This window comes from Phocoena sinus, chromosome 5 (assembly GCF_008692025.1).
Source record: "Phocoena sinus isolate mPhoSin1 chromosome 5, mPhoSin1.pri, whole genome shotgun sequence".
Lineage (NCBI taxonomy): Eukaryota > Metazoa > Chordata > Mammalia > Artiodactyla > Phocoenidae > Phocoena > Phocoena sinus.
In genome coordinates, this window is record NC_045767.1 from 135,124,236 (window position 1) to 135,148,379 (window position 24,144).

Genomic DNA, 24,144 nt, shown 5'->3' on the forward strand with positions numbered 1-24,144 from the left:
AATATACCCATCATGTTTATTTTAAAATTATAATTATCTCCTATGGTTTATGTTGTCTATTTGTCTTTATCTTCTAGTAATTGTATTAAGATGCCTAGATGTTTTGATCTGCAAAATCATGTTTAGGCACTGCTCCCTGTTAATCCTGATTCTAATTTGATTCAAAAGAGAGTAAGAGACTGCAGTGTTAAGATCCTTAGGCACCAAAGAACCATTTCTGATCTTCCCGGTACTACAAATGTTCCATGAACTCCTGTACTGAGAAGTTTACCTTTCAACTCTTTGAAAGGAACAATGTTGTGAAGCTGTAGTGCCCTTAGATTGTAATCCATAAATCCTTGTGATCTTGAAATACAGTAGGTAGAGAAATACATGAGCAAGAATATATAATCAGCCAGCTCACTCCAGCTGGGGGCTTGAGCTGCACTGAAAGTATTCTGCTGACAGTGGGCTTTGGGGTTTTTGCAGCAGACATATGTGTTACAGTACCAGTGGAAAGGGCACTTATAAGGCTTTTGTAGCTAGATAGAAGTGGAGGGAAGAGCAAATCTCCAAAGATTTCTATCTCTTCTCCAACCACTTCTCACTGGCCACCTACACCAGTCATGACAACCTCTGAACTTCCCAGTAGTTTATCATATCTTTTATAGGCTCTTACTTGCATGTTTTAATTTGCTTTATATATTTTTCCAAAGAATTAGCAGACAATAGAAGTTGAAAAAAATGTTCCCAGTTCACATCAAGCGTCTTAGCATCTTGCCAGCATCTTAGTTCTAACACTGCAATTTGCACTGTCCCAAGATCTTTTGTCTGCCCTCCCCACATAGGGTATACTGAGTGGGATAAATGCTCACTCTTTCAGCATTAGCCAACAGTGTAAATTTCCAGCTAGCCCCTCTGATTGTGGACCTATATCTCTGAGAGTATATTTTTCAGCACATCTAGTTTATAATATTACTCAATCTCAACAGTCCCAACATTTTTGCACTACCCATTACTATAGTTTTCTTATTTCTACTTGTGTCTTCATTTGCTTAATGATTTTAAACTCTTGGTGACTTGAAACCCATAAAAGGTGTGGAAAGAAAATAATATGCCTAAAAATATCTTGCTGTGGTTTATGACATAGAGTGTTTTTCCTATTGTTTTCCTCTAAGAGTTTTATAATTTCTGGTCTTGCATTTAGGTCTTTAATCCATTTGGAGTTTATTTTTGTGTATGGTGTTAGGTAGTGTTCTAATTTCATTCTTTTACATGTAACTGTCCAGTTTTCCCAGCACCACTTATTGAAGAGGCTGTCTTTTCTCCATTGTTTGTTCTTGCCTGCTTTGTTGTAATTTAGGCGACATATGTGCATGGGTTTATCTCTGGGCTTTCTATCCTGTACCATTGATCTATAGTTCTGTTTTTGTACCAGTACCATATTGTCTCGCTTACTGTAGCTTTGTAGTATAGTTTGAAGTCAGGGAGCCTGATCCTCCAGCTCCATTTTTCTTTCTCAAGATTGCTTTGGCAGGAAGAGATATGGGGATATATGTATATGTTTAGCTGATTCACTTTGTTGTAAAGCAGAAACGAACACACCATTGTAACGCAATTATACTCCAATAAAGATGTTAAAAAAAAAAGATTGCTTTGACTATTCAGGGTCTTTTTTGTTTCCATACAAATTGTAAAATTTTTTGTTCTAATTCTGTGAAGAATGCCATTGGTAGTATGATAGGGATTGCATTGGATCTGTAGATTGCTTTGGGTAGTATAGTCATTTTCACAATATTGATACTTCCAATCCAAGAACATGGTATATATTTCCATCTGTTTATGTCATCTTTGACTTCTTTCATGAGTGTTTTATAGTTTTCTCAGTACAAGTCTTTTGCCTCCTTAGGTAACTTTATTCCTGGGTATTTTATTCTTTTTGTTATGATGGTAAATAGGATTATTTCTCCTTCTGATTTTTCATTGTTAATGTATAGAAATACCAGAGTTCTGTGTGTTAATTTTGTATCCTGCAACCTTACCAAATTCATTGATTAGTTCTAGTAGTTTTCTGGTGGCATTTTTAGGATATTCTATATATAGTGTCAAGTCATCTGCACACAGTGACTGTTTTACTTCTTCTTTTCCAATTTGTATTCCTTTTATTTCTTTTTTCTCTGATTGCTGTGGGTAGGACTTCCAAAACTACGTTGAATAAGAGTATTGAGAGTGGACACCCTTGTCTTTTTCCTGACAAGCATTAGTGTAAATGCTTTCAGTTTTGGACCATTAAGTATGATTTTTTCTGTGGGTTTGTCATATATGGCCTTTATTACGTTGCGGTAGGTTCCCTCTATGCCCATTTCTGGAGAGTTTTTTTATCATAAATGGGTGTTGAATTTTGTCAAAAGCTTTTTCTGCATCTACTGAGATGATCATATGGTTTTTATTCCTTAACTTATTAATGTGGTCCATCACATTGATTGATTTGCATATATCGAAGAATCCTTGCATCCCTTGGATAAATCTCACTCAATCATGGTGTATGATCCTTTTAATATGTTGTTGGATTCTGCTTGCTAGTATTTGTTCAGGATTATTGTGTCTATGTTCATCAGTGTTATTGGTCTATAATTTTCTTTTTTTGTGATATCTTTTTCTGGTTTTGGTATCAGGGTGATGGTGGCTTCGTAGAATGAGTTTGGGAGTGTTCCTCCCTTGCAATTTTTTGGAAGAGTTTGAGAAGAATTGGTTTTAGCTCTTCGCGACATGTGTGATAAATTTCACCTGTGAAGCCATCTGGTCCTGGACTTTTGTTTGTTGGAAGATTTTTAATTACAGTTTCAATTTCATTACTTGTGATAGGTCTGTTTATATTTTCTAGTTCTTCCTGGTTCAGTCTTGGACAATTACACCTCACCAAGAATCTGCCCATTTCTTCATCGCTGTCCATTTTATTGGCCTATAGCTGTTTGTAGTAGTCTCTTATAATCTTTTGTATTTCTTTTTTTTTACTTTTTTATTTTTTTTGCAGTATGTGGGCCTCTCACTGTTGTGGCCTCTCCCCTTGCAGAGCACAGGCTCTGGACGCACAGGCTCAACGGCCATGGCTCATGGGCCTAGCTGGTCCATGGCATGTGGGATCTTCCCAGACTGGGGCACAAATCCGTGTCCCCTGCATTGGCAGGCAGACTCTCAACCACTGCGCCACCAGGGAAGCCCAATCCTTTGTATTTCTGTGGCGTCAGTTGTGATTTCTCCTTTTTCATTTCTAATTTTATTGATTTGCATCCTCTCCCTTTTTTTCTTGATGAGTCTGGCTTAGGGTTTATCAATTTTGTTTATCTTCTCTAAGAACCAGCTTTTAGTTTTATTGATCTTTGTTATTGTTTTCTTGTTTCTATTTCATTTATTTCTGCTCTGATCTTTATGATTTCTTTCCTTCTATTAACTTTGGATTTTCTTTGTTCTTCTTTCTCTAGTTGATTTAGGTGTGGGGTTAGATTGTGTATTTGAGATTTTTCTTGTTTGTTGAGGGGAGATTGAATTGCTATAAACTTCCATCTTAGAGCTGCTTTTGCTGCATCCCGTAGGTTTTGGGTCGTTGTGTTTTCATTGTCATTTGTTTCTATGTACTTTTTTATTTCTTCTTTGATTTTTTCAGTGATGTCTTGGTTATTTAGTAGCACACTGTTTAGCCTCCACATATTTGTGGTTTTTACAGGGTTCTTTTTTCTGTAATTGATTTCCAATCTCATAACACTCTGGTCAGAAAAGATGCTTGACATAATTTCAATTTTCTTAAATTTTCTGAGGCGATTTGTGACCCAAGGTGTGATCTACCCTGGAGACTGTTCCGTGTACCCTTGAAAAGAAAGTGTATTCTGCCACTTTCGGGTGGAATGTTCTATAAATATCAATTAAATCTATTTGGTCTATTGTGTCTTTTAAAGCTTGTGTTTCCTTATTTATTTTGTTTGGATGATCTGTCCATTGGAGTAAGTGGGTTGTTGAAGTCCCCTACTATTATTGCATTACTGTTGGTTTCCCATTTCATGGTTGTTAGCATTTGCCTTATGTGTTGAGGTGCTCCTATGTTGAGTGCATAAACATTTATAATTGTTATATCTTCTTGGATTGATCCCTTGATCATTATGTGGTGTCCTTCCTTATCTCTTTTAACAGTCTTTATTTTAAAGTCTATTTTATCTGATATGAGTATTGATACTCCAGCTTTCTTTTGATTTCCATTTGCATGGAATAACTTTTTCCACTCCCTCACTTTCAGTCTGTATGTGTCCCTAGGTCTGAAGTGGGTGTCTTGTAGACAGAATATATATGGGTCTTGTTTTTGTATCCATTCAGCCAGTATGTGTCTTTTGGTTGGGGCAATTAATCCATTTACATTCAAGGTTACTATTGATATATATGCTTCTATTACCATTTTCTTAATTGTTTTGGGCTTGTTTTTGTGTGTCTTTTCCTTCTCTTGTGTTTCCTGCCTAGAGAAGTTTCTTTAGCATTTGTTGTGAAGCTGGTTTGGTGCTACTGAATTCTCTTAGCTTTTGCTTATCTGAAAAGCTTTTGATTTCTCTGGGAAATCTGAATGAGACCCTTGCTGGGTAGAGTAATCTTGGTTGTAGGTTTTTCTCTTTCATAACTTTAAGTATATCCTGCCAGTCCCTTCTGATCTGCAGAGTTTCTGCTGAAAAATCAGCTGACAACCTTATGGGTATTCCTTTGTATATTTTTTTTTGTTTTTCCCTTTCCACTTTTAATATTTTTTTTGAATTTAATTTTTGTTAGTTTGATTAATATGTGTTTTGGTGTGTTTCTCCTAGGGTTTATCCTGTATAGGACTCTCTTTGCTTCCTGGACTTAGGTGACAGTTTCCCTTCCCACGTTAGGGAGGTAGTGGGAAGCAGCAGCAGAGCACAGGGAGATCAGCTCAGTGCTTTGCGATGAGCTAGAGAGGTGGGATAGGGAAGGTGGGAGGGAAGTTCATGAGGGAGGGGATATGGGGATATATGTATGCATATGGCTGAATCACTTTGTTGTACAACAGATACTAACACAGTATTGTGAAGCAATTATACTCCAATAAAGATCGAGTAAAAAAGAAAGAAAGAAAATAACATGCTTATAGAGTCAATAAGGTTTTAATTGTCAGATTTAAATATGCATGTGTGTACTACTAAATGCATTTCCTAAAGGGGGTGAAAACAATATTAACAGCAGTGGGTAGACCAGATGAATTACTGACCACAAAATTGTATCTTGTCTGTAATATGTTATTGAATGTCATCTGTAAACTATCCTGGGATTTTACTTTTTTTATATCTTGCATATGTTTCAGTCCTTAGTGTATATTGTAAATTTTTTGAGGGAAGAGACTTTGACAACGATTGTAAACAGGAGGTTCTGTCAGCAAGATGGAGGGCTAGATGTAGTCTCCCCCAGAAACACAACAAAACCGATAAACAACAACTGCAAACTGATGAAAGTAGCTCTCGGAAAATTCTGTATCATAATAAAGGGCAGTAGAAATCCTGTGAAGCTAAAAGTCTCAGGATCACTGCACAGAAAAACATAGGGAACATTTTACCTGCATCACCCTTTACCCCAATCCAGAGCAGCTCAGCACCAAGAGTTATCCCTTGGAGGTATTTTATCCCATGCAAGCCTCACTGCCATGGATGTTTGCAGCCTTTGCTACTGAAGACCCCCACAGTCTTCACGAATACTAAACCCAGCTGATGGAGCTGCCCAGAGTTCCTGCCTGTTCATCTCGTCTGGAGCTAGAGATGTCTGTAGTGAGACCTACACACAGGGGCCCCACTCACTGCCTCACTGCTTTGGCCTGCTCTCCAGGATTGGAACACCACAGTGCCTCACTATCTGTAGGACCAGAGCTGCTGCTGCTCTGCCCCCACCCCCTGCCCAAGTTCTAAGTCAAGGCTTTGATCCACCATCACTGTGACTGCACTGCTGTAGCTCTGTGTGGCCACTGGGCTTCTAAGTTGCAACTTTGTCCCACCATCACTGGGTCCAAGCTGCTGCTGTTCTGTGACTAACCCAGATCATGTTTCAGCTTTGACCCACCATCACCAGGCTGCACTGCTATGGCTCTGTGCCCAGAGTTCTAAGTTGTGACTTTGACTTGCTTGCTATCACTGGTGCTGAGTTGCTGCTGTTCTGCAATCCCTCCTGGGACTAGAGTCAGGACTTTGATCCTCCACCCTCAGAGCATGCAGCTACTGCCCTCTGTTCCCTAGGCACAAGCCACCACTGTACTCTGTCAACCCAGGGCCTTGCTACTGCTGTATCCTCTCCCATCCTCTGCAGCCTGAGTCAACGCAGTGAGCCCCAGAGACCCAGACCCCAGTTCCATAGGAGATTTTCACACTCCTGCACCTTAGACACTGACACCACCACTGCTGCAAGTGCATCTGTGCCCCCAAGATCCAGGCACTGTGGAAGGTCAATGTGCACCTGATCCGAGGGTCCTGGCTCCACTGCTATTCTGAGAGTAGAGTGTCAGCCCTGGCACCAGGAGGGATCTCTTGGAGAGAATATCCTCCCATGGGCAAAAAAGAATAGAAGGACTCTAAGAGCCTTCACCTCCGCGGACTGCAATAGCTCTAGCTGCCACAGCCACTCACAGAACCTCTGTAGTCTCAGCCACAGAAGACCACCCACTCTCTTTGCCAACATTAACCTAGACTGATGGAGTTTCATGTGACCTCCTTGGAACCAAAGACACTGCACCCCACCCAGCCAGCACTCTTGTAGATACCTTCAGGTGAAAATATTTCCACATTAAATCCAGTCTGAAAAGTCTAGAAGAGAGGACTGCTCAATCAAATAAGCAGACATCAGTGTAAAGCAACAGAAACGTGAAAAAGCAAGGAAACATGACACCACCAAAGGCACACAATAATTTTCCAGTAACTGACCTCAGAGAAATGGAGATCTGCAAGATACCTAAAAAATAATTCAAAATAATTATTTTAAGGAAAGCTCAGTGAGATTTAAGGGAGCACAGACAAAAGAGTCAATGAACTAGTAAAAGAATGCATGAACAAAACGAGACTTTCAACACAGAGATAGAAATCATAAAAAAAAAGAACTGACCAGACATCTAGAGCTGAAAAAAAAAACAGTGACTAAAAATGAAAAAGGAAACAGGGAGCTTAAATACCAGGCTCTATCAAGCATTAGAAAGAAAATGTGAATTTGAAGACATCTCTTGATATTATTGAATCAGATGAGAAAAAAGAATAAGAATGAAAAAGAGTAAGAAAGCTTAGGTGAATTATGGCACACCATTAAGAAAAACAATATTTGCATTATAGAAGTCCCAGAAGGAAAAGGGAGAAGGCGAAAAGGACAGAAAACTTATTTAAAGAAATATGGCTGAAAGCTTTCCAGATCTGGGAAGAGATATAGCCATCCAGGTACATGAAGCTCAAACATCCCCAAATAGATTCAACTCAGAGATCTTCACCAAGACACGTTATAATCAAACCCTCAAAAATCAAACACAGAGAAAGAATTTTGAATGCAGTAAGAGAAAAAAAGACTCACCAAATACAAGGGAACCCTAAAGAGAAAGGCTATCATCAGATTCCTCAGCAGAAACCTTGCAGTCCCATTTACAATAGCATCAAAAACGATAAACTTAACCAAGGAAGTGAAACACCTATACACTGAAAACTATGAGATACAGATGAAAGAAATTGAAGAAGATACAAATAAATGGAAAGATATCCCACGTTCTTGAATTAGAAGAATTAATATTGTGAAAATGTCCATATTACCCAATGAGATAACAGATTCAGTGCCTGTAATTCCAATGACATTTTTCACCAATGGAAAAAAAATCTATCCTGACGTTTGAATGAAACGACAAAAGATCCCAAAGAGCCATAACAATCTGGAGAAGAAAGAACAAAGTAGGAGGCTTCACACCTGATTTCAAATTATATTTCAAACTTAGGTAATCAAAATAATATGGTACTGGAATAAAAGGAAGTGCGTAGACCAGTGGAACAGAATCAAGAGCCCATACATCAGCCACACATACAAGGTCAGCTAATTTTTGACAAGGGCACCCAGAACATGCAATGGGAAAAGGATAGCCTCTTCAGTAAATGGTGCTAGGAAAACTGGGTATCCACATGCAGAAGATTAAAACTGGAACTCTGTCTTACAACACTCATAAAAATTAACTTAAAATGGATTAAGACCTACTTGTAAGATCTGAAATGGTAAAACTAGTGGAAGAAAACAGGAAAAAATTATTTATTTTTTGGAAATGACTCCAAATCATAAGCAACAAAAGCAAAAATAAGTGGGACTAAATCAAACAAAAAACCTTCAGCAGAGCAAAGGAAACAATCAATAAATTAGAAAGCAGCCTACAGAATGAGAGAAAATATTTACAAATCATGTATCTGATAAACGGTTAGTTTAAAATATAAATAACTTATACAGCTCAATAACAAACAAGCAAATAATCCAATTAAAAATAGGAAAAATAGCTAAATAGACATTTTTCCAAAGAATATATCCAAATGGCTAACTAATACATAAAAATGTGCTCAACATCACTAATCATCAGGGAAGCGCAAATCAAAAGTGCAATGAGGTATCATCTCACCACCTGTTATAATGGCTATTATCAAAAAGACAAAAGATAACAAGTGTTTAAGAAGAAGTGGGGAAAAGGGAACCCTAGTGCACTGTCGATGGGAATGTAAATTGCTACAGATATTATAGAAAATGGTAGAGTTTTTCTTCAAAACAATTAAGATAAACCTACAGTATGATCCAGAATTCCCACTTCTGGGTATATATCTGAAGGAAAAGAAATTACTATCTGGAAGAGATATCTGCACCCTTATGTTCCTTTAGCATTAGACAATAGCCAGCACATGGAAGCAACCTAAGTGTCAATGGACAGAAGAATAGATACTGAAAATGCAGTAGTATTCAGCCATTAAAACATGGAAATACTGCCGTTTGGGGCAACACTAATGAAACTGGAGATCATTATGCTAAGTGAAATAAGCCAGATGGAGAAAGACACATGCTGTATAGTATCACCAATATGTGGAATATTTTTAAAAAGTCAATTTCATAGAGACAAAGAATAGAATGGTGGTTGCAAGTGTTGAGGGGAAGGGAAATGGGGTGATGCAGGTCAAAGGGTACAAATTTAAAAGAAATCATAAGAAGTTACAGGAAGAATAAGTCTGAGGGTCTAAGCGTACAGTACATTGACTATATTTAATAATAACAACCCCATATTGTATACAGTGGTCTCTCCATATCTGCAGATGTGGAGCCCATGGATATGGAGGGCCACCTCTACTATGCCATTTTATATAAGGAACTTGAGCACCCATGGATTCTGGTATCCTTGGAGGTCCTGAACCCAATCCCTGCAGATACCAACTAATGACTGTACATGAAAGTTGCTGAGAGATCTTAAACATTCTCACCACACCCAAAAAGAATTAACCATGTAATATGATCAATGTGTTAATTGTCTTGATTTTGGTAATCATTCCACACTGTGTGTTTTTGAAAATATTTATAATACCATCAGGTTGTATACCTTAAATATATACAAGTATTTTTGTCAATTATTCCTCAATAAAGTTGAAAAAAGTAAACAATTGTAAACCATGCCAAAGGTCTCACTTACCTTTTGGTGAAAATTAAGCTGATATTACAATAGCTCTTGCCACCTACCTGGCTAAGCATCAATGAAAATTCTATCAAATATTCTTCTACCTTTTCTAGGAAGATCTCAGTTGGGCAGCTCACCTCTTTATAAGGGCAGTTTAACTCAAGTTTGGGCTCAGGTCTCATGTAATCATATTTGCTTGAAAATACTTCTGTACATGTCATGGTCATCACCCCCTAGAGAACTTCATGAACTTACAGTTTGAAAATGCAAGTAGGGGAAGCTAGGCTGTGACTTTTGGTCACCTCAGATGAGATAATATATGTAAACAACTTAAAAATTGCTTGCCACCTAGTAAAACTGATATGAGTGTTTTAATCTCCCAGCTTCTCCTCCTCCTATTCCTTCTCTTCCTCTCCATCTCCTTCTTCTCCGCCTACTAATTCTCCTTCTTCTCCTTGTATTCCTTAAGCCTCAGTTTTCTTTTCATTGACACTTGCAAATGGTCTCTCTGCCTATTGGGAGTCAACTGGTGTGTTGATGCTTAGACTCCATGCTACTGACCACTGTTCTTATCTTCCTCAAAACGCCCCATGGTTACCTGTGCCAAGAATATCTCATATCAATTTGGGGTTACCTGGGATACCTGGCTATAAGTATTTATAGTTTCTTCATTGCAGGATATAGTTTATTGACAAAGTATATTCTCAATAATAAATGATAGTTATTAATTGGCAGTCTTTCTAAGTTTTATATTGCTATCCATCAATCCAATAACAAGTTCTCTTTTCTCCTTAAAATCCCGTAAAAATATCAAATATAATATGAACCTACAATAAGAAGCAACTACAATTTTTTTAACTTTTTATTTTATATTGGAGTATAGTTGATTTACAATGTTGTGTTAGTTTCAGGTGTACAGCAAAGTGATTCAGTTATATATATCTATTCTTTGACTTCAGAATTAATGACATCACACCAACAAATTAAGCCAAAAGAGAAACAGCTGTAGATTGACAGTCTATAGCTTTTATAGCTTGTACTTTGAATGTCTATATAGAGCTAGATCTCTCTCTCTCTCATATATATATATATATATCATAGCAAATATTTTATCAAATTTTAACATATGTTAAACATATGTTATATGTTAGACTATTAACATCAAATTTAACATATGTTTAACATATGTTATGTTTGTTAGACTATTAATATAGCTGATGACATTTCTTTAAAAAATTAAGAAAATTACTTTCATGTCATAAAAAGCTGAAAATTACTAGTTGCCCAACTGTATTTAATGTTTACCATACCAGCTCTGCACTACCATGAACACTGTCTGCAGTTCTGCAGTCTTACCGTGCAACCTCATGGATCCTTAACTTCTTTCGTGCTGTCTTCTGCACAGAATCTTCTCCTTCCCTTTGCTGTAGAGATCAGCTACAGCAATTATTCTTAATTAATAATTCTGTAATTATTCTTACAACCTCTTCATCTCTCTGTGTATCCCTAGTTCTCCACACTCACAAAGCTTCCCTTCACCTGCCTCAGTTAACTAAGACAAAATGCATTGCTCCCTTGACCTTTCCCTGTAGATTTTATACACAATTACACTATTGAATGTCACGTTTTATTTCACACGTTGTGTTTTACCTGTTTCTTCTTCACTAGGCTGTTAAATTCTAGAGTTCAGACACTGTATTAGGAATGGTGCTCACTCTCTTGTAGATGCTTTTCTAGACACTGTGGATATACCAGTTAAGATGTGTGGGAAATATACCCCAGTAACGGGAACATATCATGTGCAAATAAATACATATTATCCCAGGAAGTGGTCACTTATGTGAAAAATGAACAAAAAGTTAAGAAAATCAAATAATAATGGGGGTGTTGTTTTAGAAAGAATGGATAGGGATTGGGGCTTGTTGCAAAGGTGATATTAAATCAGAAACATGTGGAATCTTGAAAAATTGTAGATGATCTTATTCGCAAAGCAGAAATAGAGTTACAGACAGAGAGAAAAAACATATGGACACCAAGGGGGTAAACGGGGGTTGGGATGAATTGGGAGATTGGGATTGACATATATACACTATTGATACTATGCATAAAACAGATAACTAATAAGAACCTACTGTATAGCACAGGGAACTCTACTCAATGCTCTGCAGTTACCTAAATGGGAAGGAAATCCAAAAAAGAGGGATATATGTATACGTATAGCTGATTCACTTTGCTGTACAGTAGAAACTAATCCAACACTGTAAAGCAACTATATCCAATAAAAATTAATTTTAAAAAACTTAAAAAAGTAAATCAGAAACATGGCTTAAATTCCAAAGGGAAGGATCTTAAAAGATAAGAGGATTGTGATTAAACGTAGTAAGACTGAAAATTCACCATTACAGTTTATTAAAAATACATTGATAAACCCAAGATTTAGGAGGCTAGATACACTGCATTATGATTGTGATATCTCTTATTTTCCAGACATTTTATAACTAAATTGCCAGCAACAAAATATGTTTGAGGAAATGTATGTACATATGTGTGTGTGCGTGAGTGTGTGCATTGAAGGCCTGGGGGAGAGAGCTCATGTGTTCATGGGTATGCATGCATCAGAATGGCGTAGAAGAGATTTGTTACAAGGTTGTGGTGGATCAGCTCCACTGAAAGTCTTCTATTCCCAATTTCCATGAATTTACAATCTATATTACTGAATAGCTCTAATAAATATCATAAAAACATTTAATGTTTTATATTTTTACCACCTAGCACATGGAAATGTTAAACAAATACATATTGAACATGAGTACTCCACTGCAAATTAGCAACTCACAAATTTTGTTTGTTGGTATTTGTCTGGGAAACTATTATTTACATCGAAGAGAAGGGAAGAACTCTGAGAAGGAATTTAAACTAGGCGGCCTTCTAAAATTAATAATCTTTATGTTTGTCTCCAAAATTTATATTTATATATGCTTCCTTTCCATCCATTGACTGTTTTCACTGTTAGAATCTATTGACCTTTAGTCATGAGTTTAAAATTGCATACATTGACCTGAGCTTGTAGAGCACTACTGTGTATATACATAAAGCCACCTTTGGTGACTGATGGCATCGATTTACTTCAAGAACAAGTGGGGATCATATGAATTGGGAGGAAGATTACCTCATCTAGGACACATCACTTCTGGTTACTACAGACTTCGTTGTATCATTTGTTAATTTTTAAATTTTAAGTTAATTGATTCATTGTGGGCTTTATTCAATATGCCTGGAAAACTCTTCCATAAATTTGATTTGTCTTACATTCCATGACAGAAGTTACTTTTTGCAGCACACGACCAACCTAAACACAGTTTGAGTGTGCTTCATTACAAACTATTGGCAAAGAAAAATAAATAAATAAAAATACCTTTTCTCCCTCTTAACTGTAAAGAGGTGAAGTCTATATTCTCTTAGCCTATGCCACCAATTCAACCGAAGGAAACATTATGTTTGAAACAAAGGGGTCTCCTTAAGAAGACAACAACTTTCTGATATTATCATGTTAATTATCTAGGTAGTAATTATCATGGGCTTACCATAGCTTTTAATTAATGGCCAAATGCAAACTGAGTCACATGGGGCTGAGGAAAAACCATAGCAACCCAGAAATCTTTTCTTCATTACTCTTGTATTAAAGGAGGGAAGACTCTTGCATTTTACACCCTTGATGAGCCCTACTTCCTTCATGTATTGCTAGTATAGACTGGTTATTATCATGTATATTCCAGTGAAAGATTAAGTGAGACAGAGAGACAATCTGTTTACTTTTCTAAGGAACCAATTTAATTCTAGCTGCACCTGTTTCATTCTACACCCCTCTGTGTAAAGGGAAGCTGGTGGGATTCCTAGTATTGACCAAAGGGCATATAAGGAGCCTCATTATTCTAATATCATACATATGCAATTAAAAAAAATGTATCCGTGGGTATTACCTGTATAGACTTCATGCCTTTTCCTTAAAGTGATTTAAGCTTTATAACATGGAATGGGAGGACAATTCACTGATAGTCTGATGATTATAACTCAGTGCTGTTATGATGGACATGATGCACTCAGGGTTCAGGTGGTTTCTTCTCTTCCCAGAGAGCATGTGATTCACAGCCAGAAGGAAGAAACAAGATAAATTATGCTTGAAGTTGTCATAGCCAGGTAATTAGTTTTAGTGTTTGATCATAAGACATACATTTTTATAATATAGCCATCATCAGATGTTAATAAATATCATACCAAAATCCAAATACTAGATAAGAAACATTCTTAATAATATCTTCTAGAGTGATAACATTCTGCCCATTTAAATTCTGCACATGGGCTTCCCTGGTGGAGCAGTGGTTGAGAGTCCGCCTGCCGATGCAGGGAACACGGGTTCGTGCCCTGGTCCGGGAAGATCCCACGTGCTGCAGAGCGGCTGGGCCCGTGAGCCATGGCTGCTGAGCCTGCGCGTCCAGAGCCTGTGCTCTGCAGTGGGAGAGGCCACAACAATGAGAGGGCGGCGTACCGCAAAAAAAAAAAAAAATTCTGCACAGGTTGCTGTGCATTGATGTTATTTGCCTATATTTTAGTTTGCTTAGATATTTTAGGACCACCACATCTCATTTTAAAAATTACTGCTTCCAACTTGACTTAATTTTACACTGGCTTAGCTATGCTCCACTCATTATGTTGTATTTTGTTTAATATTTAAGAAATTCATATCTTACAATCATGTATTTCTTCTGAATCCATACTTCTGTCCAGATTGTCTTTGCTAATCTTTAACATACTGTCTGAAAGGATCTGTTTGCCCATTTCTACTATTGAGCTGGATTTCTTGTAGTCTATTTATGTAATAAAGATAGCACTTTGGGATTCTTCCAAGAAATGGTGTGGTATGAAGTAAAACGTGAATCGTCTGCTTTGATTTAGCTTTGATACATAGCCAAATATATATTTCTTATTTTAAGACAAGACCACTTTGTCAGAAAACGTTTTGGAAGAATATTAAAATTGAGATATACCAAGAGATTGGCACTTCTTCTATTATGGACAAGACCTAAGTTTTCATAACGTAAGAATGGTTCTCAAAAGTATCATGCAGACAGGGTAAAAAATTTTTCTGACCTCTTAAGACTTATCACATAATTAAATAATTATAGTTTTCTTCTTAACGTTTCCTCATTTAAAAATTAACATTTAAAATATAAAGTGATAGTTTGTAAAATAAAATTGTGGATAATACATATTGCTTAGTGAACAATGTGATATTTTAGTGATAGAAACAAATTGGAACGGTTATTACTTTGAAAATCCTAAATTATACATATATGTGTATAAACACACACACACACACACACACACACACACACACAAACACACTGACAGGGTTCTAATACAAGTTTAGGAATAAATGAGGTAGTTTATCTTTTACCTTCCTACATTACAAGTCTGTTCCTACTCTTCTCAGTCCATAAATTAAATTAATAATTAATTTATCTTCTGTAAATGCAGGCTTCTTAAACATTTACCATTTGTAAAATTTTTAAGGATATTTCATTGGTAATTTATAATTACATACAATTGTACAAATAGAGAATTGAGTGTTAAGAAAATAATAAAATAAAATAAATATCAGTGAGTGCTAAGCCTATTTGACTATAGTTAAAATAAGTCACTGTATATTTATGATGGCAAAACTCAGTTAGGATTTCAAAAACACCAAGCTGTTTTACTCAATTGACCTCACAAAAACCAGTGCATTTAAAATCTGCGCTATCTCCACAAATTTTTGACAAGCCATCCTACTTCACCACTCAGCAGACTTTCCTTCTATTACATAAAGAAAATAAATCATCACAGATTGAACATGTTTAATTCATCATATCAAACCTACAAAACTCCTGCATTTATAACCATGCCTTCCTATGCCCACCGGTTACATTAGAGGAACTGGTGGTCTTTCTAACTAAATTTTTTCCCCACTTTTGTTCTTTATCACATCTACTTTTTCAATACCTTATAAAGTTAGTCTAATCATCTCTCCCTTTTATCTTAATCGTCTCCATTTCTACTATTTATCTCCTATCATTTAGACTTTCTCAATTCTCACTTATGTAAATAATATATTATAAATTTATACAAAATAAAACAAAAAGACAAGTGAGCAAAACAAACACTATACCTCTGTGGACCTCCCTTCACTCTTCAGCTACACACCATCCTAGACCATTCTTTCCCAGCTGTGTTTCTCTCATTCCATTTTTACCACTTCATATATTTCTCAATTACCCTCTCCTTCAATGAATGACTTCAGTTTTACTTCCAAGTCCAAGCACCATCAAAAATGTGCTTTCTTTTAAATCAGTGATTCCATATATGTCAGTTCATCTGAAGGGCATTGCCTTAGATCTAATTTTACTAGAGCAGTCATAATAATTCTATACTATTGAAAATCTCACACTTACATAATATATTCCCTGGTATTCCATGATTCCATGCTCTCCTGTTTGTTCTCCTATAATTTGTCTATCCTTGCATTCTCTTTTGTTGGCTAATTCGACTTTATATTTTTCTTATATTGTTTACAATATTCAGTTCTAGATCATTCAACTCTATTATATGTTCTCCAGATGCAGTACTGATGATTTATACATAGGCTGGTGATTTCTAAATTTATGAAACTTGTTAAAATATCTTCCATAAGTTCCAGGTATTTTAACCATCACCCTACTTTGCATCCTCAGAGTGATATTCAAAGTAAAATCACAGTCAAATATCAAACCCATGAAAATGTCAGGCTCTTTACTCTTAAGAGACAGGGAAGGATTATTTTAAGTGTCTAAACAACAAGGAAGATGGAGAGATGAAGAAGATGAGAAAGATGATGGAAGAAGTCAGGGAAGATCAGAAGTTTAGTTTTAGACATGATAGGTAAGCTGTTATTAGATAATCAAGCAGAGATGTCAAAAATAAAGCTGAGTCCTCAAGTCCATTCTCTACCTCTGCGTCTTTATTCCTGTCCTGCCCATAGGTTCTTCATAAACATTTTTTTTTCTTTTTAGATTCCACAGGGAGGGGGAAGGGTAAGCTGGGATGAAGTGAGAGAGTTGCATGGACTTATATATACTACGAAATGCAAAATAGATAGCTAGTGGGAAGCAGCTGCATAGAACAGGGAGATCAGCTCAGTGCTTTGTGACCACCTAGAGCGGTGGGATAGGGGGTGTGGGAGGGAGACGCAAGAGGGAGGAGATATGGGGATATATGTATAGCTGATTCACCTTGTTATAAAGCAGAAGCTGGCACACCATTGTAAAGCAGTTACACTCCAATAAAGATGTTAAAAAAATAAGTAAAGCTGAATCTTTGAATCTGTAGTACAATGTTGAGGATTAGCTAGTGATATAAATTTGAGAGTCCATAGGAAAAGTATGGCACTTAAGGCCAGAAGAGTAGAAAAGATCACCAAAGGAATGAGATTTATAAAAGAAAGTTAAGGGCTCAGTGTCTAGGAAACTAGTAGTTAGAAATTGAAGAAACAAGAAGGAATCAGTACAGGAGATAGAACAGGGGTAGCCAGACAAGAGAAAAATGAACAAAGCGGGACACTACCAGAAGGCAAGGCAAGAAGGGATAAAAGTGTTTCTTATTTGGCCATCTTCCTTATCTAGAGGTAATGCCATTCTTCTACTGGCTTAGACACTTGAGATCACCTTTTTATGCACTGTATCTCACACCCAACACTTATTCTATCAACAAACCTTTCCACCTCTAACTGATATTCCAACTCCACTGACACCACACCTTTCTGAGCCATTATCACCTCCCACCAGGATTCCTGCAATACCTTCTCTACTGGTCCCTCTAATTTTGTCCTTCCCTTGTTCAAACTATTCTCAATAGCCAGAATGATTCTACTGAAATGTAACTCAGATAATGTTAGTCATCGGAGAAGAAACTCTCAATGTCTTTTTCAGCTCTCTCAGTGCAAAAACCAAAGAAATAACCAGGGACCTCAGTGCTAGTCTTTCTGCCCCTGTTGCCTCCTTGATTGAACTTCCTACAAAACTCCCCTCACTCAGCCTGTCCTGTTACACAGGTCTCCTTGGTATTTTTGACAATGCCAAGACCTCCTGTATCTCAGGAAGTTTGCAGTTGTTTTTCTCTCCTAAAACATGTTTTCCCCAGTTATATCATCTCATCTCACTCAGAATTTTATTCAAAAATTATTTAACATTATACACCTGTGTAAAATTGCAGTCATTCACTACAAAATAACTCCTTTTAGGGTATATCTTTTTCTAAATATAATTTATTACCATTTATGTAATAATTAGGTTCCAAAAGGACATAGTTTTTGGTCGGTTTTTTCATCCTTCATAGTCTTATCACTTGGAGCAGTGTCTGGCACATAGAAGTGATCTATGCAAATTTGTTGAAAGAATGAATGAGTAAATGAATGAGAAAATGGCAAAAGATGAGAGAGACACAGATTTTTCTCTTCCTCAATACCCACTTGGAAAATTTAAACCAGCTTGACCTAAAATTATGAAAAAATAATGTACTTTTAAAGCAAGGAATTTATATTTATGTATATAATATACATGAATTTGTACTTCATATTTAAATTTTAGTTTAAATGAACAATAAATACTCTGAATTAAAAATATATCAGAACTGGAAAAAATCAATTAATTAACAAAGGACAGTACATAATTTAGTCACAAAGCCTGGATGTGTTAGAATAAGAGACAGAGTACAAAGTTTTAGTCTAATAGAATTATACATAGGGTTGGCTGTTTCAGTAAATATACATTTGCCAATATGCATTTTTATTATCATAATCTGACTCTGGGACGAGTGCTTGCTGCAAAATAAGTTCTTTATATTTTTTAATGTGTTTATAAATTTTACCAAAATTTATTGGCATTCATGCAATTCTGCAGTTCTCTGTGTATGTGTGAGACATTTTGTTAGGAACATATTTCAAAATTATTTTTAGTATGATACCCTGAAACTTTTAGACAGAGTAAACTGTGCTTGAATATGAATCGAGAAGTTATAGAGTGCACAATTTCTACTTAAAAACTTGAAAGCAAGCTAATTCTTCTGGGGTTGCCTGGTAACTAATAAGGAGTATGTCAAATTGAAAGACAGGTCTGACTGAAGCAGCCTTGAATAAATAATAGAATTGTTGTCAACTTTAGCCTCAGAGAAGCGAGACAGGGGTGAATTCTAAGCTAAACTGAAGGAAAGACTGTTGAAACATCTCTTGTGTTTTTTTTATTTTTAGTGAATTATCCACTGTTTGCCTTTAAACCTTTTTTCTCACTAAAATTTTATGATTAACATAGAGACATTGAAAGCAAATTCTGAAGATGTCATTGGAATTAAATGGAATGAACCGAGACCTTTTTAGGGCATAATGATTTATTTATTATTCATTAGGCATTTCTTTATAAATCCATATTCTTACAATGTATTGGTTTCTTAGAAAAATTTATGTCCACTAAGAATGATTACTGCTTTGATAAAAGATTTAACATAAGTATTTTTTAAGTTGAGAATTGTGTTACGGTAACTCCTGGGTATATGTACAAGAAAATATTTTGACAATTCTTTAGTTATAGTGATACTTTATATCAGCCTGTTGGTAAAATACTTGCAAATTTTGAACTATTTTTGTTTTATTTCCAGCAGGAAAAAAGTCAAGAACGTTCAAGAATCAAAGGTAAGGAGTGACTATTTTACGATCATAGTTTTATACATATGTGTAAGTATAGGAGAAGGAAAAAAAAAGACGATGGTACTTTGAAATTATAGTTAAAAGTGAGAAAACAATGGGACTTCAAAATCTTCAACATGATTTTAAAACCATTGTGAACCCTTTGGGAATTCCCCAAGGCCATTGAAGATTCTCCATCAAGATTTCCTTTCTTCAGTAGTGCTTTTGGACACAATTTTCTGTTTATTCCCTGAGTTGTTCTCATTGAATTCCTCCACCAACCATTGTCCATGGACTTGAGGACTCAGGGAAGGGGAAGGGTGAGCTGGGGAGAAATGAGAGAGTGACATGGACTTGTATATACTACCAAGTGTAAAATAGCTAGTGGGAAGCAGCCGCATAGCTCAGTGCTTTGTGACCACCTAGAGGGGTGGGATAGGGAGGGTGGGAGGGAGATTCAAGAGGGAGGAGATATGGGCATATATGTGTATGTATAGCTGATTCACTTTGTTATAAAGCAGAAACTAACACACGATTGTAAAGCAATTATACTCCAACAAAGATGTTTAAAAATAAACTAGAAGGAAGAAAATTAAAAAAAAAAAAGAGATGGTGTTCTGTCACATCTATGATTTAGCATATGAACCTTTTCAAAATATGTTTTGTAGAGACTGAACTAGTTAGTCCCTGCTATCTCACTTTATGTTCTCTGAAAAAGCAAGAAAATATGTATTTATATATTAAAAGTTGGTGATAGCTTTTTGTATGGCATAGTCAATCCTAGTTAGACATAGGAAGGCTCTTTACACCATAAAGACCATCTTCAGTTTTGAAATGTACTCACTGAGGTAATAAATTACCCTGAGTAGATTGTAACCCTTCAACCAGGTGTTTCCATGAGTGTGTGCTCCTGCCAATCATAATGATAGAACTTCACAGGTTTTGTCAGGGTTAGGCCTTCTGGTCTCTCCATTCTTATTCTGTGTTTTGGGCATCCTTGCCCACCTATCCCTTCCTCAAGGTGTAGTAGTCCAAGCCCGACAATGGAGCAAAGCACAATTGCCTTGTTTTGTTTTGTTTTAATTTATTTTATTGAAGTATAGTTGATCGACTATGTTGTGTTAATTTCTGCTGTACAGCAAAGTGATTCAGTTTTGTATACATACATATATATATATATATATATATATATATATATACATACACATTCTTTTTCATTTTCTTTTCCATATAGTTTATCACAGGATATTGAGTATATTTGCCTGCGCTACACTTTAGGACCTTGTTGTTTATCTATTTTGTATGTAGTAGTTTCTGTCTGCTAATCCTAAATTCCTAACTTATCCCTTTGCCCTCCCCTCTCCCCCTTGGCAACCACAGGTCTGTTCTCTGTGAGCCTGTTTCTGTTTTGTGGATAAGTTTATTTGTGTCATATTTTAGATTCCACACATAAGTGATATCATATGATATTTGTCTTTCTCTATCTGACTAATTTCACTTAGTATGATGATCTCCAGGTCCATCCATGTTGCTGCAAATTGCATTATTCTTTTTATGGCTGAGTAATATTCCATTATATATATATCTCACATGTTCTTTATCCATTCATCTGCCGATGGGTATTTAGGTGGTTTTCATGTCTTGGCCCTCGTAATGGTGCTTCTATTAACATAGGAGTGCATGTATTGCTTTGAATTACAGCTTTGTCTGGATATATGCCCAACCATGGGATTGCCGGATAATACGGCAGCTCTATTTTTAGTTTTTTGAGGAACCTCCATACTATTCTTCATAGTGGCTGCACCAGTTTACATTCCCACCAACAGTATAGCAGGATTCCCTTTTCTACACACCCTCTCCAGCATTTGTTGTTTGTAGTCTTTTTAATGATTTCCATTCTGACCTGTGTTTGGTGGTATCTCATTGTAGTTTTGATTTGCATTTCTCTAATGATTAGCGATGTTGAGCATTTTTCTTGTGCCTGTTGACAATTGTCCCGTTTGATTCCATTCTTTTGGCACAGGAAAATTTTTTTTAGAGTTTTTTTGAGTTATACACAAATAAATTTTAAAATATAACTGTGGAGAAAGCTACAAAGATTACATGTATTTCTGAAATGATGAAAGGATTGTTACACTTTTGAGGGTGGCTAGATTGACGATAGCAATTTTGCTTACTTAAGTCCAAATATAATCTTCACATTTTCGCACAACTGACTGACACAATTTTTTCCTTGTTTGGTCATCTGTAAGCGTCTGTATTACTGCAGAATATGAAAAGACATACTTTTAAAAATATTGCTTGGTATATTTTATTCAAATGAATTAAGTAAAACTGCCCTTTGAGGGATTTCCAAACTATGTTCTTTTTCAGCAAACTAAAGTATGTCTTGTTATTTTATATATGAAATTATTACATTTATTTTTCCTCAGAATACTCATATTAACTCAAAGTTTTGTACTTTTGTGTTGCAAAAGGGAATTTATATTCTAAGAGGTGATGTGTGATGTTCATTTAAATGATATTTGCATTTTAAGCATACTGAGTGCACATCTTCCTTCTTATGGAGGGGCCTAGTGTTTCAGAATAATCTTAAATCATACTTATAATTCTGTTATAGTTGAAATAAGTTTAGTATAGCTTTCTTTTTGATGCTTTACTGCCTTGTAGTACATAAATTATAACATCTGAAATAGTAGAAATTAGTTTTTTTTCCAACTATTGACTGGGAACATGTTTTCTTTTTATAATGTAATAAAATTTTCAAGATGATGCTTGCCACTTCTTTCATTGTTATTGGCTGACACATGGTTCAGAACCTTGACATAATGTCTGCTAGACTACTGAATTTTAAGTAGATATATGGTTACATCAGGACTTGTTGCCTAGCTCTGCTTAGAGGAACTCTACATTTTTTCTTGAATACTTATGGGAATCATCTTACAATATTATCTTACTGGAACTTATGGTCACTTAAATATTTTAAAATCTATATTAAGAAGAAAAAAATTATCATAGAAGCAATAACTTACTCATTATTAAATAACAAAAATTCTGAATAGTAAATACATTTCTTGGTCACTAATAGTTGAAGTGTGAGCTATGGCCTCATTTGATCTTACCAAACAATTCTCAGCTAGTAATTCTCTGACTTCCTGACTAATTGGTAACCTTATTTGCCAGAACCTGTTTATTACATTGTCAAGAATATATACACAGTCTTTCGTCTTCTAATTTCTTGCATTCGGTTCCTGTTTCTGTTTGAAACAACAATCCCAACCTCATGATATCAGTGACCTGAAATTACATTAGTTCACAGGGCACTACCATGAGAACCAATCTCTCATTTTTCTGTGTACATAGAGACATACATTGAAGTGTTTGGAAACTTGCAATTCTGTCTCTCATTGATTATTTGACACTCACATGCTCTTATTCTAATATTATTTTGGAATGTCATACAAATCCATATTTTACATATTCTAAAATTATATCTATATGGAATTCGACTGACAAGATGAATTTTGGTTCAATAGTTAGTATGGATTCTCAACTAATTTTCATCATTTTATTGCCTGTTGTTAAATGAGACAAAGACTAACCTCTATTTAGTACACAGTTTTGAGGTTTACAATTAAGATGTCCTTCCTTAAAGTTACATTAAAGATTATAGCAGAGAAATAAAGACAGTTACACAGGTTTGAAAGAAAGATCAACGATTCAGGAAACCATCTTTCACACTGTTCTCCAGTGACATTACAGCTAAATTAAACAGAGCACATTATGTGTTTAAAACCCATTGAGAATTTTGTAAATATTATCAAGAAATAATTTCTACTATAAGGATCATAACAAATCAATTATCATCTGCCAGTATTTCTCGGGTAAGTATTTTTATTTGTGACTGGTTTATTTGTGTCTATTTTAGAGCATCTCTCTAGAGTTCTTAGTGATAAAACAGTAACAGTTTTTGAGGAAAATTTAAATAAGCCATGCTTGACAAATAGCTTAAAAATTCTATCAAGTTTTTACTACTCCAAAATAGTGTGAAGTTTTACTGTAATCAGAAGGCTGAAATCACTGTGGAGAGCTTGCACGTGCTTACGCTGTGGCGTGCTTCTCAGTATTGGCTTCACCCTCTTCTGTCAGTAAAAGAATGTCCATTCACCAAAGAGATCCGATTGCTTTTAACGCACAGTTTCCCCCCTCCTCTCTTCTCAAGTGGATATTCTTAGCTCTTCCCATTCAGAAGGGTTAAAAATAAAGTATGTTCCCCTTTCATTACTAGTTATATTTTTGTTAAGACTCTACATTTGGGGGAGACGGAGGACTAAAGTCCGTTCCCTGATAATCGTTTACATGCTATATTATTATCTTCTCTGTTTTGTTAAATATCTAATTGATGTCAGACACTGTGCTTTTTACATATATTATCTCATTTTAATAGTCAAACATGCATTATTAAGATTTAGAATGCAAATATGCCCGCATTTTGAGAAATCACATCCAAAGTAAATAATTCAGATCAATATTATCATTCTCGTTCTATTTTAAAAGGGATCATAGTTTATTTACCCAATCACCAACTTATGTTAGGTAAATTCAGCATACTGTTATTAGTAATGTTTTTTACATTTTCATGGATTTGATACATATGAATTTTATTATTTATGCCTTATTTTTCTGTAACATCATGGTCACAAATATTTTCCTGCTAATT

General features: G+C 35.6%; 1 protein-coding gene across 3 annotated transcripts in view; it reads left to right on the top strand.

The window, feature by feature from the left end:
• Positions 1 to 24,144, top strand: part of FSTL5 (follistatin like 5) — a 728,230-nt gene that overhangs the window by 124,329 nt on the left and 579,757 nt on the right. For 2 of the 3 annotated variants that reach the window (XM_032633746.1, XM_032633747.1), the window contains exon 3: positions 19,400 to 19,430. In XM_032633746.1, the coding sequence (XP_032489637.1) occupies positions 19,400 to 19,430 (31 nt within the window). Of the gene's footprint in view, positions 1 to 19,396; positions 19,431 to 24,144 lie in introns of all 3 variants that reach the window. The other variant, XM_032633745.1, reaches the window with a different exon arrangement.